Source organism: Falco rusticolus, chromosome 4, assembly GCF_015220075.1.
Source record: "Falco rusticolus isolate bFalRus1 chromosome 4, bFalRus1.pri, whole genome shotgun sequence".
Lineage (NCBI taxonomy): Eukaryota > Metazoa > Chordata > Aves > Falconiformes > Falconidae > Falco > Falco rusticolus.
In genome coordinates this window covers 37,546,492-37,561,181 of record NC_051190.1, presented here as the reverse complement: position 1 = coordinate 37,561,181, position 14,690 = coordinate 37,546,492, and the positions used below count along the sequence as shown (strand labels likewise).

The window sequence follows — 14,690 nt, the reverse complement described above, 5'->3', positions numbered from 1 at the left end:
AAGAGAAATGAAATGCTGAGGACTGAATTGTTTCCATTGCATGCAATTATTTCGTTAGTTCAGCTGGAAGCAGTGGGCATCCAGTCAGTGGGATGTGATTGCTAGCTTAGCATCAGGCATGTTCTTTAAGCATGCTGTTTCCTTTTTCCTTTCTTTTAGTGGGTTAAAACAACTGAATGCTACTTTGTGCACAAAAGCATTTAAAATGCCAAAATACGGGAAGCTGTGGAAGCTTTCAACAAGGGGGATTTTGCGTAATGATTACAAATGTAATGCAGAAAAGGGGGATAAGGGGAAGAATCGCCATTTAAGCTTTGCAAGGCTCTTAAGACAGACTCCTTCTCCAGAGTACAATTGAGTCTGGCTTTACATCTCTGTTTTGTGCTTTAATTATCGTGAGTTTTGTTGGAGCTCGAAGTTGAATTTGCTGCAGTAGCATTGGGAAGCAGCAAAGGACGCTACTGCGTACTGAACACAGCACTGGACTGGGACTGCCAGAACCTGCCTCATGTTCTGTCTCTGCCACTGGCTTGCTAAGCAAGATACTCTACCTAACGTCTCCTCCTCTCTGTAAGAGAGTTAAGGCTTCTAGTAAGGTCTGTTTGTGAAAATTGCTAGAATATGTTGCAGTGTTTGGCGTAAGGGATCTAAAATTTTCCAATTTCTTTCTATTACAGGTGTGTAGTAAAAATGGTGCAGAAATACCAGTCCCCAGTTCGAGTCTACAAATATCCTTTTGAGCTCGTCATGGCAGTAAGTAATACTCAGCACTTTTACTTCTCCAGCTGCTAAGGGCTGCGACCTCACGCCAGTGGGGGTGGGGGACTGCGGTTTTGGCTTGTGTGTCTTTATGGCAACCTTATGGGTACATTGCGGGAAGAGAGGTTTAGCTTTTATTATCTTTTTGTCCTTTCTTCAATTTTCCACGAAAAAAAAGAATCAACGTTTCAGTATTTTAAGAGAGGCAATTTAGTCATTAGAGGGGAAAAAACCCTAACAAAACACAACTTTCTATCATTATTCTTTCACAAGGAAGGAAAAGATTGTGATGTTCGGGTAGGCAGGGTCAGTTTGTGGCCAGACACTGTCTTTGCCTTACCACCAAATGCCATTCAGTTTAGAATCTCTCTAGATATGACCCCAATCAGTATTGAAGGGTGTATGTATCTAGAACTTGATTCTGAATCACACCAAGCTTTTTGATTAGGTTAAAAGCTAGAAAAATTCTTACGTATAGTTCTTCCCTGCTTACTCTGTGATTGAAATGTTGAGAGCTCTCGCCAAATTTTGTGGTTTCAACAAGGGGCTTGGGGGCTGTAATTGAAGTTCTTTCGCTGGTGATGCAGAAAGCTAATGTGACCATGGCAGCTTCCTTGGGTAGAGTTTAAAGACATTTGTGATATTCTGGACTTTGTCCCTGCTCTTCAAGGTGTAAGTCAAATATCCTTCTGAAAGGTTTGCTGTTTGCATTTCAAGGGTGGTAGCACTGAGCATTTGGGCATTTATCGGAGATGCTTGCTTATAGACTCTGCTTGCAAAGCTTTGTTTTGTAATCTGTTGGGCATGTCAGTTTACTGTAGGGATCCCTGAGACTAGTATTGGCCACTTTTAGTCTGCTGCTTTCTCCCTTGTCTCCCTTCCCTGCTGAACAAGGACACCAATTTTCTTAGTCTATTAGAGATCAAGAATGAAGATGGAAATCTATAGTCAGTTCAGGTAGCTGACATCCTTCCCATGGCTCAAGGGACAGCTTGATGTAATATGTTGCATTACTCTTGACAATGTTGTCTCTTCTAGGTTCCTGGGAATTAAGTGCCATAAGATCTGTTTTATCCAAAACTGCCTCCAGGCTTCTATTTCAATAATTAAAACAGGGGGAGAGTATCATCGTTGGGTCCTAAGTGTGAATAACGGACCCCAAAGATAGCAGCAGTTCCTCAGCTGAGAGTGGTTGCCATTCGCTTTGCACCCTGATCATCAAAATTAACACTTTTTTTTGTTTGACAGCTGGTCTCGGTCCCTGATCCCCCCTCCCTTCACCACCACCACCACCACCACCACCACCACCCACCCCAACCCCCCCCGTCTTATCCAGATTTGCCATGTCTTTTAACAGCTAAGCCAGCAGCATGCTGTAGAAGTGTACCAAGCAGTAGTCTGGGACTGATGTTTGTGGTAGTGAAACTTTTCTGGCTGTGTTCTTGGCTCAGTGTATCCTGTGTTAGAATAAAACACCAGTACTTGCTATGAAGGTACTGGTAGTATTTGCTCAATGCATACCTCTCCACATTCCTGTAGTCTATATTATTAGCCAGATAAACCTAAGACCAGATGCCTGTCAATAAATTGGCTGCTAATATAGGAGGGCTGCCTCTAGACAAATCCTTTGTAAGCTTGTTAGCAGAATGCCTAAAGGCCAGGGTTTGATGGTATTTATTTTTCAAGTGGTTTAGTTTTATTTGCTTTCAGTTTTTCAGCATATCCAGACTTGAAATTCCCTGGGATTTCAGGGCTGGAATTGTAAATGTCATCCTCTAGTTGTTCAGCAAACTCAACTTCCCATTACCTTAGCAAAATTATTGGTCCTCTTTCTTATGAAGATCAAGTTAAGATCAAGCTACTTGTCCAGGGTCATCCAAAGGACTGTGGAGTGGAGTAGGGAGCTGAATATAGACCCCTTAGTCTCACTCTAACATCCTGTGAAAATCATGTGTTCACAGCAGGATCTGCTTTATTATGAAGACTGGCGTTATAAAGTAGTGTCTCAATCTAGTGGCAGTCCATGCTGGCCGAGCTGGATGTAGGATTTGTTATCGCATTTCATGTGTTCAGATGGAGTCTTCCATTTGTGTGGAGGCAGTGCAGATTTCACAGAGCTGTCAGGTGCTAGCTGTCAGTCGCTGGAAGTTTTGCAGGGAGAGTGGGCGTACAGTGAAGCTGTTTTGCTCCTCAGCACGTGGCATTGCTGTTAATCTGCTTCAGCATAAATCTGACAGCAGTTTCCTCGGCACTGGGAACCTGATACTAAGCTGCTTTCACCTCCTCCCCTCAAATGCTTTGTGTGAACCTTTGAAGTGCTGAGGTCTTATACTGTGGTTAATGGTAGGAAAGCAGAGGTCATATGGGTGACCTCAAGACACCTCCTTAGGTTATGGGTCTCGATGCGCCCTTCAGCCTGATACCCTTGTGCTTGATTCCTTGTCTGTATAATGGGGAGAGTCATACTTCCTGCAGTCTGTCATACTTCCAGGCTATGTCGTGAGATAGATTAGTAGAGTTTGTTAGGAAAAGTGTGTGGGGGGGGGGGGGTTCCCCCCAAGAACCTCAGCTGTTCTATAGAAACCCCACTATAGAAAACAGTGCATGTGCTTCATTCACATATGTGGGTCTGAGAGACAGGGTTGTCATAGCCAAATGAGGCAAATGATTAATTGCTTCCTGGCCTTGTTCAAACACACAGTGTTTCCCATACCTTGTGTGGAGCCCTGCCATCAGGAACACAATTTATCTTCCTTGGACTTGTGCAGAGTGCATGTGTGTGCAGCTCATCGTCTAGACAGCATGGGGCTGTGCTTGACAGATGAGCCAGTGCTTTTACTGTTAATACCTTTGTTATTGTGTGTCTCTGGATAATTGTCTATAGATCTAGACTGCTGCTTACTAATACTTCTGCAGCTTGTGTTCAGGCATTTGCAGGCAATAGATTTCACGTATCTTCCAGGTCCTTGGAAGGAGGACCACATTCCCCTTCTTGCTCTCTTTGCCTATCTTGTGCATCTGAGGAAGTAAAAAGGAATTATCAAGTCTCTTCTGGTCATTCAGGAGTTCTGAATTTTCTTTTTCTTGTTAGAAGAGTCTTCCCTTCTAAAAAGATTTAAAAAAAGGATGGCCTTTCTGCAGCTGTCCAAATTCATAGACATTTTCACCTCCTTTGTTCCTAATCTGCACTTGTGTTCAAGGATCAAAAATGTTATTCTTTGTAATCTTGTCATGTTTTTCCCTTCCATTTTATCTCATGTATCTCCTTTTAAATGGAGCTGTTCCCTCCAAGGGGCTGTCCATGCCTTTCTGGGCCTGATCTTGTCTTTTCTTCAACTAAATCAGCAGGTTTGAGATTGCATGTGTCTCCTGATTTTTATTTTATGGCCAGGAAAATCCTCAAGTATAAACATACTTTTTGCTTTCTTTGTGTAGTAGTTTTAAAGCTAAAAGATTGATTTTACTGAAATGTTATAATGAGGGAAAAATCCAGAAGGAGGGGTAATTCTACCACATAGCTCATGAGTGGTAACTTCAATGTAAATTGCTGTGAACCTTCTCCGACATATAGAGATGAGCATTTGGTTTGTGTGAACAAGTCCAAGATGTATATTTGTATAGGAAATGGAGAGATTGCATATTTAATATTGTTTGTGGCCAATGAATGACTAAGTTAGATGAGTTTTAGCTTTGAAAGTAGTAGGGAGTTTTGTTCCTGTTAGTTGTAGTGCATTCAGCCCTTCACACTTGCAATTGACATCTGTCATTTTCACATATTTTATAGTACAAACTAAGTTTGATTAGGATGGTTCCTAAAGCTACAGATCTGCAATAACCCACCTAAGGACTCTTACGTGGTCCTCTGTACTTCACTGTTGCAGCAACTCAAACTACACATGGTGTAAATGAGAAACTTCATGACAGCACTTCTGTCAGTTGTTTGGTCCTCTTGCCACATTTACAATGCACTTAATGTTCGGCTCTTACTGCTGCTAATAGCAATTTACGGTTTCTGCTGCAAGCGAGGGGTTTCTCTGCACAGCCTGATGCCAAGGGAATGGTAAACAATGCAGATCCGCAAAAGGGGAATGTTCTGCTTGCAGGTAGTTATAACTTGACCCAAATCAAACCTTTATTACTTTGCTATCTGAGATTCTTTTATATGAAATGAAAGCTCTGCAAAACATAACACTAGTAGGTTAAAGGCTGGGTTTAGTTAAAAGCTAAAAAGGTATATGTACATGTGAAAATATATGGGTGTAACGATGCTTAAGCTTACTGCATACAGTATATCAGCTTTGTGTTGGCAGCCTTTGAGAGGTTTACTACCGTTATCTAAAAAATATGTCATGGTTTTGAAAAAGCAGCACAAAAATCAGGCATTTGGAAGTTTGCAGTAGCATCAGCTCTGATTGCGTATACCAGCTGTACTCTATGATTAAGACAAAACTACTCTTGAGCCCCACATGTGCATGACGTGACTCGGTGCTTCTTTCTGCTTGACCTCATTTCTTGGTGCTGCCCACGGCATGTGTTGACACATATGAGCAGCTGAGAACCCCATCTCTTGAAAATGCACACACGGACAGTAGTGCTGTGTGTTTCTCACTGCACTGAGTGGTATTCTTCAGTCTAGGGTGCTTTTGCTAATGCAGTATTAGTTTGGGATGGGGTGCAGTTGTTCTGTGGGTGCACATGTGGTATATGGGCATTTCTTGAGCATCACTTGGACTCCCCAATAGATCTCTTAGGTAGCAGCTCATGACTCCCCTGCCTGTGTATGCAAGCGAAAGGTTGCTCATCTGAGCTCCTGGCCTGCCACCTGTACTTGCGAGCAGCTCTGTGACTCTTTCCTAGTTTTAGTGGCAACTCAGTGTTCTTTGTTTTTAGCTGATCTGGAGTTCCTTATTTTTCAGGTAAGATAAACTAGGAAATTAATGGTATATACTTCTGTTTCTTCTCAGTACGATTTGAGTGTCGGGGGCACTAGCAAGCTGACTAGAAAACTTAGTTTGGGCTACAAATGTTGCAGGTTTATTTAGAGTCAGAAGTTACTTCACATGAAGTAAGCAGCAGATGGTATTCTTTCTCCAGTGATTTTACTCTCTCATCCTGTAACACAGGGTCGTAGCCCACCAAAAGCAAACATCCATGGTCCCAGTGTGAGATGTCTTTCTCACATGCCTGACCCTGCTGAAGCAGTCTTGATGATAGTCATTTGATTTGGCAGGGGTCCTCACTCTTGCCCCTGAATAATCCACCAGCAGATCAGCCTTGACTACACCAGCTATTTGCGTGCGGGCAAAGCTGCTTTGCAGCCACTGAAGTTTTGCTCGTTTACAGCAGTTGAGGATCTGGCCTACAGTTATGTGCAGGAGTCAAACATTCAGAAAGACTAAAATCAAAATGCATCACTTATTTTGCAATTGTTCCAACTTTTTTTGGTGTGTTGGGAGGCTTGTATATGCAGTCTAATTGAAAGCAGCTCCTTGCTATTTTAGCTGTCAGGTTTAGCTGCAGGAGAAGATACTCTGAATACTGGACTTCAGGTCCTGACAGCTAGAATTGCTTTCCATACTCCTTTTCAAAATTATTTTTATTTGTGCCTTTTCAGCATCAACACACATTGTGTTAAAGATGTTAGATCTTTCAGTAGCTGTATTTGATGACTTTTTCCTGTTGCATTTAGCACATTGATTGTATACAGAGACTGCTCAGATACTGATATATTGTGCATGCTCTCCTATCTTATGCTGTGGTGTCTTAAAAGATTCAATATTTCACTGACTGATGCAGTGATGCTTTTGCAACAGAACCTGTGAGCCCTCTTTTGCTAGGTAGGCACCACGATGTGCCCCAGATGGCTTGCAGTACATATTGGTAACAGATAACATGGTGTGTGAAAGCAGTATAATGTACAAGCAGACTGATGTCACTCCAAACAAACCCGCAGAACTAACGTGGTCCTTGCTAGACAAGTTTAATATGTGTGTTCACAGCCTATACAGGTCTTGTAAAGGCTGCGGCTGTCTTGCTACATAAGATGTACCACAATACATTTTGGGGGTTCCTGTATACCTAATTGCAATTAAAGATTGGAATATCCCCATCTGGAGCTCCAAGTTGTTGTCATTATTCTAGTATTGTCACAGGCTGGTTTTAAAGGAAAGTACAATCTTAACTAAAATATTTGACGCTGGTTCATAGCCTCTGTTTTCAAGTGCAAACTCTGGAACTAGAAGAGCACTTGCTGTAAGGAGAGCGGAGCGGGTTCTGGCAGCTGGAATCCCTCTGAAGCAGCAGTGATGGTGCAGCTGAGCAGAGGGCTGTGCAGAGCAGCACAGAGACTGGAGTGGAGCTCTAAGTGCAGCAGCTGCAGGAGTGCCAAAGGAGAGGTTCCTGCAGTGGCCTGCCACCCACTGTGTCCTTGGATAGCCGCAGATGGCACAGAGTAGAGCTCTGCAGCGTTTAGCCCGTATGCCCGGTGCTCAAAAGCTGCTTTGGAGTTGCTGCAACGTAGATAATGACACGGTTTTCAGATACTGTCTGAAATGGTATTTCTGGTTGACAGTACCCTAGAGACTGAGAGAGAATCAGCGTGCAAGGGGAGAAAACATTTTAAAATAGTTTTGTTTTTTTTTTTTCAAATAGGTGTTCAATCCATGTTGCATATGATGTGAAATGCCCCAATAGTAATCTGAGCAATAGTTAAGAAATGGATACTCCCCTACAAAACAGAACCTCCTCTCTCTGGCAGGATTGTTAGGTCTATAGAACTTGCCTCTTGAGTGCAGGGAAATCATCTTTGGATGTGGATGGTCTGTCTGCAGCCATGGTCTGTGCCAGTTATTTTAAGGCAGTTTCCCTTGTCTCTTCTTTTTGCCATGATTTGAAGGTAAGTTTGTCGTGACTGGCAGAAGCTACTGGGTTAACATTTTATGCACTTACAGAGAGGATCTAGTGTTGACTCAAGACATGATGCTTCAATGTGACTTGATGGTTTGAAATCATGCTGTCAAGATACACTATAAATATCCCATCATCTTACTGCTGAGAAGCATGTGGCAAGAAAAGTCTGAAAGTAATGATCTCTGTGTCAGCTGGGATAATTCTTCACAGCTGTATTCATGTGTTCAGTACCTGCGCCCTGCCACCACCACCTCCTGGTATTAAGCAGGTTGAGAGTGAGCAATAGTCAGGCTGAGCAAAGAGCTGACATTTATCTTGAGATTATGGTTTGGGGTATTTCCGCTCAAGCCAGTAGAAAATGTGTGGTAAGTGCTGTGTACCACATCTGCTGGAAGTGGATGGAAGAACTGCTCATTCATTCAGAGTTTTGGAGAACTGCTGGCAACATCTGCCGATCTGCCCTGCTTAGTGTGTCGTGTGGGGATCACACAAGCCTCTGATAGCTTTGCATTGCCACTGCTAAGATTCCATTTGCTGGGCAAGAATGGTTTAGGAGTGGATGGTGCTGGTACCATGTGTGGATTGGAGAGAAGATTTGCAGTAATTCAGATTCTGTACAGGATAGCCCCAGTTTTCTTTAGTCACCTTCTCCAGCTGCAACATGGAGGCTTACTTCCCTGAAGGGTGAGTTGTGTCTTAAGCTTAATCTGATCGGTGCAGTCTAGTGCTGGAACGGATGAGCTCTGAAGCAAGCTATAGTTCAATGGCACTGCACACAGCTGGAGGTATCGCCATTATCTTGTATTCCAGTAATGGCTAGAAGACCCTTCTCTCTTCTACTTAACATGTAGGTGCAGAAGACAAGTAATAAGCTCTTGAGCAGGGACCAGAAGAGGTGAGAAAATTTACAACCATCATCAATTGTTACGTCTCAGCCAGCATGGATGGTTTTTTTTAACGGCTAAGCACAGTGACCTGCCCAAATTTGACCCGAAGTCACAGCCAATTTGTATAAATTCTCACAGCAGCTTCTGGCTACAACACACTGTCCTTCCAGCTAGGCATTACTTTGTAAGCCAGCCCTTTTGATTTTGGAGTGGTTCACTGAGCAGTGTGTGATGTGCCGCTTGATTGCTGTGGTGTTTTGCTCTTTAAGGTGTTAGTCACCCGGGATGGCTGCTTCCTTGCCTTCCCATTTCAGTGTACCTGTCTCTTTCCACAATGGGCTGTGGCAGATGTGTCCAACCAGTCAGCAATGGCTCCTGGATAAGGCGCCACTTCCATAGCTGTTTGTAAACAGCGCACTGTGCTGTTTCTGACTTGAATTGCTCTACCACCAAGTTTCTCCTCTCTAAGCAGAGAATGCAATAGCAGAATAGCTTGAATAGATATTGTTTCTTCTCAGACAGGAGGTCAGGCACGTCGTGAGTTAGCTTTGTGCAGCTGCAGTGCATGTCCTGGTTTTAGTAGGTTTGCTGTGTCACTCAGTTGTGCCTGTATTCTAACAGACAGCTGCTGCTCCCTGAATTGTTTCTTTCACCAAAATCTGAAGAATTGAGGCAAATTATTGGCTGTAGTCCAGGGAGAGAGAACACTGGGTCAATGTTTGTAGCCTGGGTTCTGTGGTCCAGTGGACTTCTCACTGGCAAATCTTTTTCTTCTTTCTAGCAAAAGTGTTGTGATTTGGTTTTTCCCCCCCCTCAGGCCCCAGAGACTTTCTGCTACTCTGCAGATGCTCTGCACCTCTTTAAAATGAATTTCCCTTTTACCTGACTTAAGTGCATTTCTGTACCCCAAATAGCCATTTGATCCTTCCCCTCTGCCAGTTGTTCCATGCGTACTTTATTTTGCAGCACTGTGATCAGCTAGAAGCCTGGTATCTGTTCTGGATTATTGTGTCTGGTGAATATGTATGCAGACTCTGTGGTTCCCTTCAGCATGGAGATTTAGTAGTAGTAGGGACTGCAAGATTAAATGATGACTTTTTCCCTAGAAGGCCATAATGTGAAAACACCTGAATCTGGAGAGAGATATTTATGTATAATCAGAGCTGCTCAAAAGCTAGTCCAAATGCACCCACTTGGTACTTAAGTGATGAGTGGTCTTACCTTGCTTCTCATTGTCTCTTTTGAAAGAGATCGTGATCTGGACATCTTTAGCTCAAAACCTGATATCATATCTTCTCATTTTCGTTTCATCTGAACACAGATCTACATTTTTCTTCCTTTATCCTGGCAAACTGCACATGACTGTAACATGACCTTGAGGAATCTCAATACAGACTTAAACTCTGTGTTTGGTCATGAAAGTTTGAAGTGGTTTAGCTCTTAGCACAATGATGAAGTCTTATCCTTGTAACATATTCATATAATTGCTTATAACAGTTCCTGTCTACATCAAGTGCCTAAAAGTTTAGTTTCTTCATGTGTTCTACTCAATGTAATTTTCCCTAATAGCTGAGCTTTTACATTCTTAAAGATCCTTCTCAAGTTCACCTTGGCATCAGTCCATAGTTTTTCCATTCCTGTGCTCTTGCTTGAATCTGAAACAGCAGTTCTCCATGATGCCATCACTAAGGAAGCTCTACCAGTATCAAACAAACAAAACCCCAAACCAAAACCAACAACAAACTAAACCCTGAAGACGTGATGGCTGTGCAGCCACTTCAGAGCATCACTTATCAAGTAGAAGATGAATGTTTTCCTGCCAACCACTGTTCCAAAATAGCTCTGTATGTTTCTGCATGATTTCATGGACAGCAGCTTTTAGCATGCAAGCTCTATATATTTACTTTGCTCTAAGATCTCTGTATGCTGATAGGGAGAATCCAAAATAGTTTGCTGTGTATCAGTGAGAGGCTTGAAGAATCACCTCTCCTGGGTGACTGGTGTGGGGACAAAGCCAGAACTGCTGCCCTGGAGTCAGTATGCAGCCCCAAGACTGAGAGGATAACATTCCCTCTAGAATATTAAGGTATGAAACTAGATCATCTAACAAAAGCTGCCTCTTGATGGAGCATGTAGGAACCACTTGGGACCCAGCAGACACTGGGCTGGAAGAAACTGCCAGGAGCCTTGATGTGTGCAGGAGAGTTTGGGTTTTGAGGTGTTTTGTTTTGTGCAGTAAGTCCTGCACAAGACACTTGGATATCCCTGTTGTTTTGGATTCCTGAGGCCTCTGTTGTGTAATTGATTTCAAGGTCACTCGATAGAAAAGGATGATGAAACCTGCAGAGGAGAAACAGGAGTAGCTGTTATAAAAGATCCTGCCCTCTGGCCATGTTCTCTGGATAGGATAGGCAACAGCAGTGATACGGCTATTGTCAGTCTACAGGAGATTAAAGTAGAGTGGGGAGCAAGGACACACTTGCGCTGTTGATATGTGTAACACCTTGGTTCTAGGAAGGTGAAGGACTCAGAGAGGACCTTTGTGCTCTGGAGGGAAAAGGGGTTAAGCAGGTGAAGTATGGGGATTGTAGAGGAGGGCAGTTTCCCCTTTCCTCTGTGGTTATGAGGCTTTGGAATGTCATTTTTTTGTTTTTGATGCTTGTATAAGTCAGTCAGCCAGATGCCAAACAAGAACTTCTCACAGATGCATTTTTTTTGTACTGGTTACTGTGTATTTGACCAACAGAAGTGTGTCTTCCTTTTGTTGTTCTCAGACTGTCTTCTCTCAGGCCAATTTTCATCTGTCACAGGGTTGGTCCTATGATCTGTTTGGCCAGCATAGGTAAAACCACTCAGTCGCATCTCCCAGGAGACTGCAGGGCAAAACTTTGGTCAAAGCATTCTTTACTGATTTCGTAGTCAGCCATATTGCTGTTGATTAATCATTGCTAGGTGTGATTAATTATTTGGCAGCTTCTGTGGCACTAAGGGGTCTTGCGCTGGGATGCAGAGGTCACCATGTAAACAGCTTGAAATAGCCTTGTCTGTGCTACGGCTAATCTGGGGTTCTGTGGTCAGGCTGGAGGCCCCCCGTGTGGTGGCAGACCCTGTGGCCGCTTGGCCATACGTATTCGCACAACGCATTTGCTGAGGCACTTTGGGATAGCGGGGCAGGTTGTGCCAGGGGCACATTCACACAAACACATGCTGCAACCTTGCACAAATTTCCCTCATCATCTCTTCAGTGTGAAAGGAAGATCTGACAGTACTGAAACCCTGAGTATGTTATGACTTTCCTGCATGTTTTAACTTTTTTTTTTTTAGCTAGAAAATATGTTTCACTTTTAATTTTTTTCATTTATTTTCTATTTTCTGATTTTTTTAATTCAACAGGCTGTCAGCTATATCTAAATGATTTATTCTTTTTTTACAGTTCAGATGCACCTTGAAATAATCAGTTATATTTCCAAGCAAAATCTCTTGGAGAGTTCAAACAAGATCCCAAATCCCTCTGTCTTCACTCAGCCCTCTTGTGAAATTTGAAGTGTAATGTCAATCTGAGGGAGATGACTGCAAAGATTTAAATGACATTTGTATGTTGGTTACATTGTATACAGTCCACTACAAAAAAAAAAAAAATCAAACCAACCACTTTGCACTGTTTTTTGCAACAATTATTTTGGCAGCATTCTAGGGAAAACCAGCTTGGTTTAGGAAGGACACTGCAGGGCTTGAGCCACCATCTCTTCTGAAATAGTTGTTTTGGGTATGAAGAAAGCACACTGATCTGAACCTTTAAGAAATTATTGTGAACTGGGTTGTTGAGGAAGTTTCCTTGGTGAAGTGTATGTGTGCAGTCTCTGGCATGCCTAGGCAGCTTCTGCCACAGTGTAACTGCTTGGGGATTTTCTTCAGTTCCATCTGGTGTGAAGTCGATACTAGAGACTGATTATGCTGGAAGAGGAGCCCAAGCTGCAATTCGGTGTGATGTGCTGGCTTGCTTGGGCTGGAGGATTTGCAGGAGGTGGGCAGTGTGAGCTGCTTCTGCCTGTCAATATTAATCCCGGTGGTGTTTAGGAGAAGGGAGAGTGGCTTCATGGAGCCATTCTTTTTATATATATATAAAATTTATATTTGACCCTGTTCAAGACTTAAAACAACCACCTTGATGACTTACAGAAATATTGTGGGTATGCACTTAAGAGAAAGTAGTGGCACAGTACTGCTGTTATTCCTTCTGGGGAAGGAGTGACAGAGAAGGGAGAGACAATTCATAGTTCCTATACACTAGTCAGTGCAGAGTTAATGCAGTAAGGAGATAAAAGAGCAAATGCAGGCAGATTAGGAGCTGAAGTATTAAACAAGCTAACATTAAGTACTCTGTGCCTTTCATTTGACTGGGATAATCTGATGTTCACCTTGCACTCTGCTGCAGAATCACAGAGGAGAACATAACAGCTAGTTCTGGCTATGGGTTGAAAAAAAATTGTAATATTTCTCTGTCTTTATAACTTCCCTCAGTTTCTCTGTTGGAGCAGAAATATGCTGTTGTGTATAGATACTGATTTTGATAAGAGGATGCTGGGTGCAAAAGATGGGCTGCCCTATTCTCCTGATGGGTCAGTGTCGCGACGGAGGGAAGACACAGTCGCTCAATATGAGTGATCAGCAGACTTCGTTTATTGTCCCTTACAGTCACCTTTTATGCCTTGTTATAATTAGCTCATACATATTACAAAAGTTAAGCTCATTATTGGTTAGTTGCCTAAATACCAAGCCCACCCCTAGTTTCTCTTCTGTAGTTTTCTGTTCCCACCTGCAACATTCTTTTCCCACCAAAATCTTCCTGTTATTGTGTAACAAGGACAGCCAAAGACAGTGTATTTTGCTTTACTTCAGATAAGCTGAGAGCGATGTGCATTTTTGTCCAGCCAGCTGGACTATGTCTATGTGAACTTTTTCAGCTAGCCAGTTATCCACAATTCCCCCGTTTTTATTTTGGGCGACATAGGCTTGGTTGACCATCTTCAATAACAGCGTTTTAACACAAGAAAACTACATATCTAAGCACTACTAAAACTATTACCATAATGATCAAAAAAAAAGAATAATAATAATAATCCCGTTTGCTATGAGATTGTATTTTTGCTGTCAAAAGTTCGAGTTTTTTATGCATGGTCCTCTGTGTGTGGGATTGGAACAGATGTCGAATAGATTCCAGAACAGGGCCCATCGCAAAGTGCTGGCAAAGCAGCGTTCTCGCATCGAGCTCCTCCAGCGTGCTCTATAGCAGGTTTCACCCAACGGCTGGGAACCCAAATAGTGCCTGAATTGGTAGAAATACAGACATAACCACGCCCCACATAAATCACCTCCACAGGACCTACCCATTGTCCTGTTTTTGCATCCTTATACAGTACTTTCATGTGTGGTGGCCTGGGGGGTTCTGAGCCAGCGTGGTGCCTTATTATAGGCGGCTCATTACTGTCCCCAAACACACACAAATGATTAAGCACAAAAAGGGCTTTCACCACCCTTTCTCTTACATCCTGAATCTCTTTGAACTTTTCTATATAGCGTTTTAGCGTCCCGTTAGCCCGCTCTACAATTGCTTGTCCAGTTGGAGAATGAGGGATTGCAGTAACATGTTTAATATTCCACATTTGCATAAAGCGTTTGAGTAGTCCGCTACCATATGCAGGACCGTTATCAGTTTTAATAGTAATAGGTACCCCTAAAACAGCAAAGCAACTAGTTAAATGCCGGCGCACGTCCCGGACCTTTTCCCCGGGCTGTGGTGTGGCCCATAACATATGGCTATAGGTGTCTATAGTAACATGCACATATTTCAATCGACCGAATGCAGGAACATGAGTAACATCCATCTGCCAAACATCATTAGACTGTAGTCCTCGCGGGTTGACCCCGCAACCGAGCCCTAAGCCTGAGTTATGGTGACTACATATAGGGCAAGCCTTCACAATGGCCCGAGCCTCCTCCATAGACAGTTTGTAGGCTCGTGCCAATCCCTTCGCATTTTGATGGAAGATCGAATGGGCTTCTCGGGCTCGACAATGTGGTGCTAATGGGGGTTCAGTAGTGATTGCGACGAGACGATCAGCTCGAGCATTGCCC

The 14,690-nt window shown here is 43.0% G+C and overlaps 1 protein-coding gene across 5 annotated transcripts in view; it reads left to right on the top strand.

Moving 5' to 3' along the window:
• SEC14L5 (SEC14 like lipid binding 5) overlaps positions 1–14,690 on the top strand; it is a 48,656-nt gene that overhangs the window by 5,196 nt on the left and 28,770 nt on the right. For all 5 annotated transcript variants that reach the window (XM_037383351.1, XM_037383354.1, XM_037383352.1 and 2 more), the window contains one exon: positions 678–753. In XM_037383351.1, coding sequence (XP_037239248.1) covers positions 691–753 — 63 coding nt within the window. In that variant the 5' untranslated portion in view covers positions 678–690. The remainder of the gene's footprint in view (positions 1–677; positions 754–14,690) is intronic.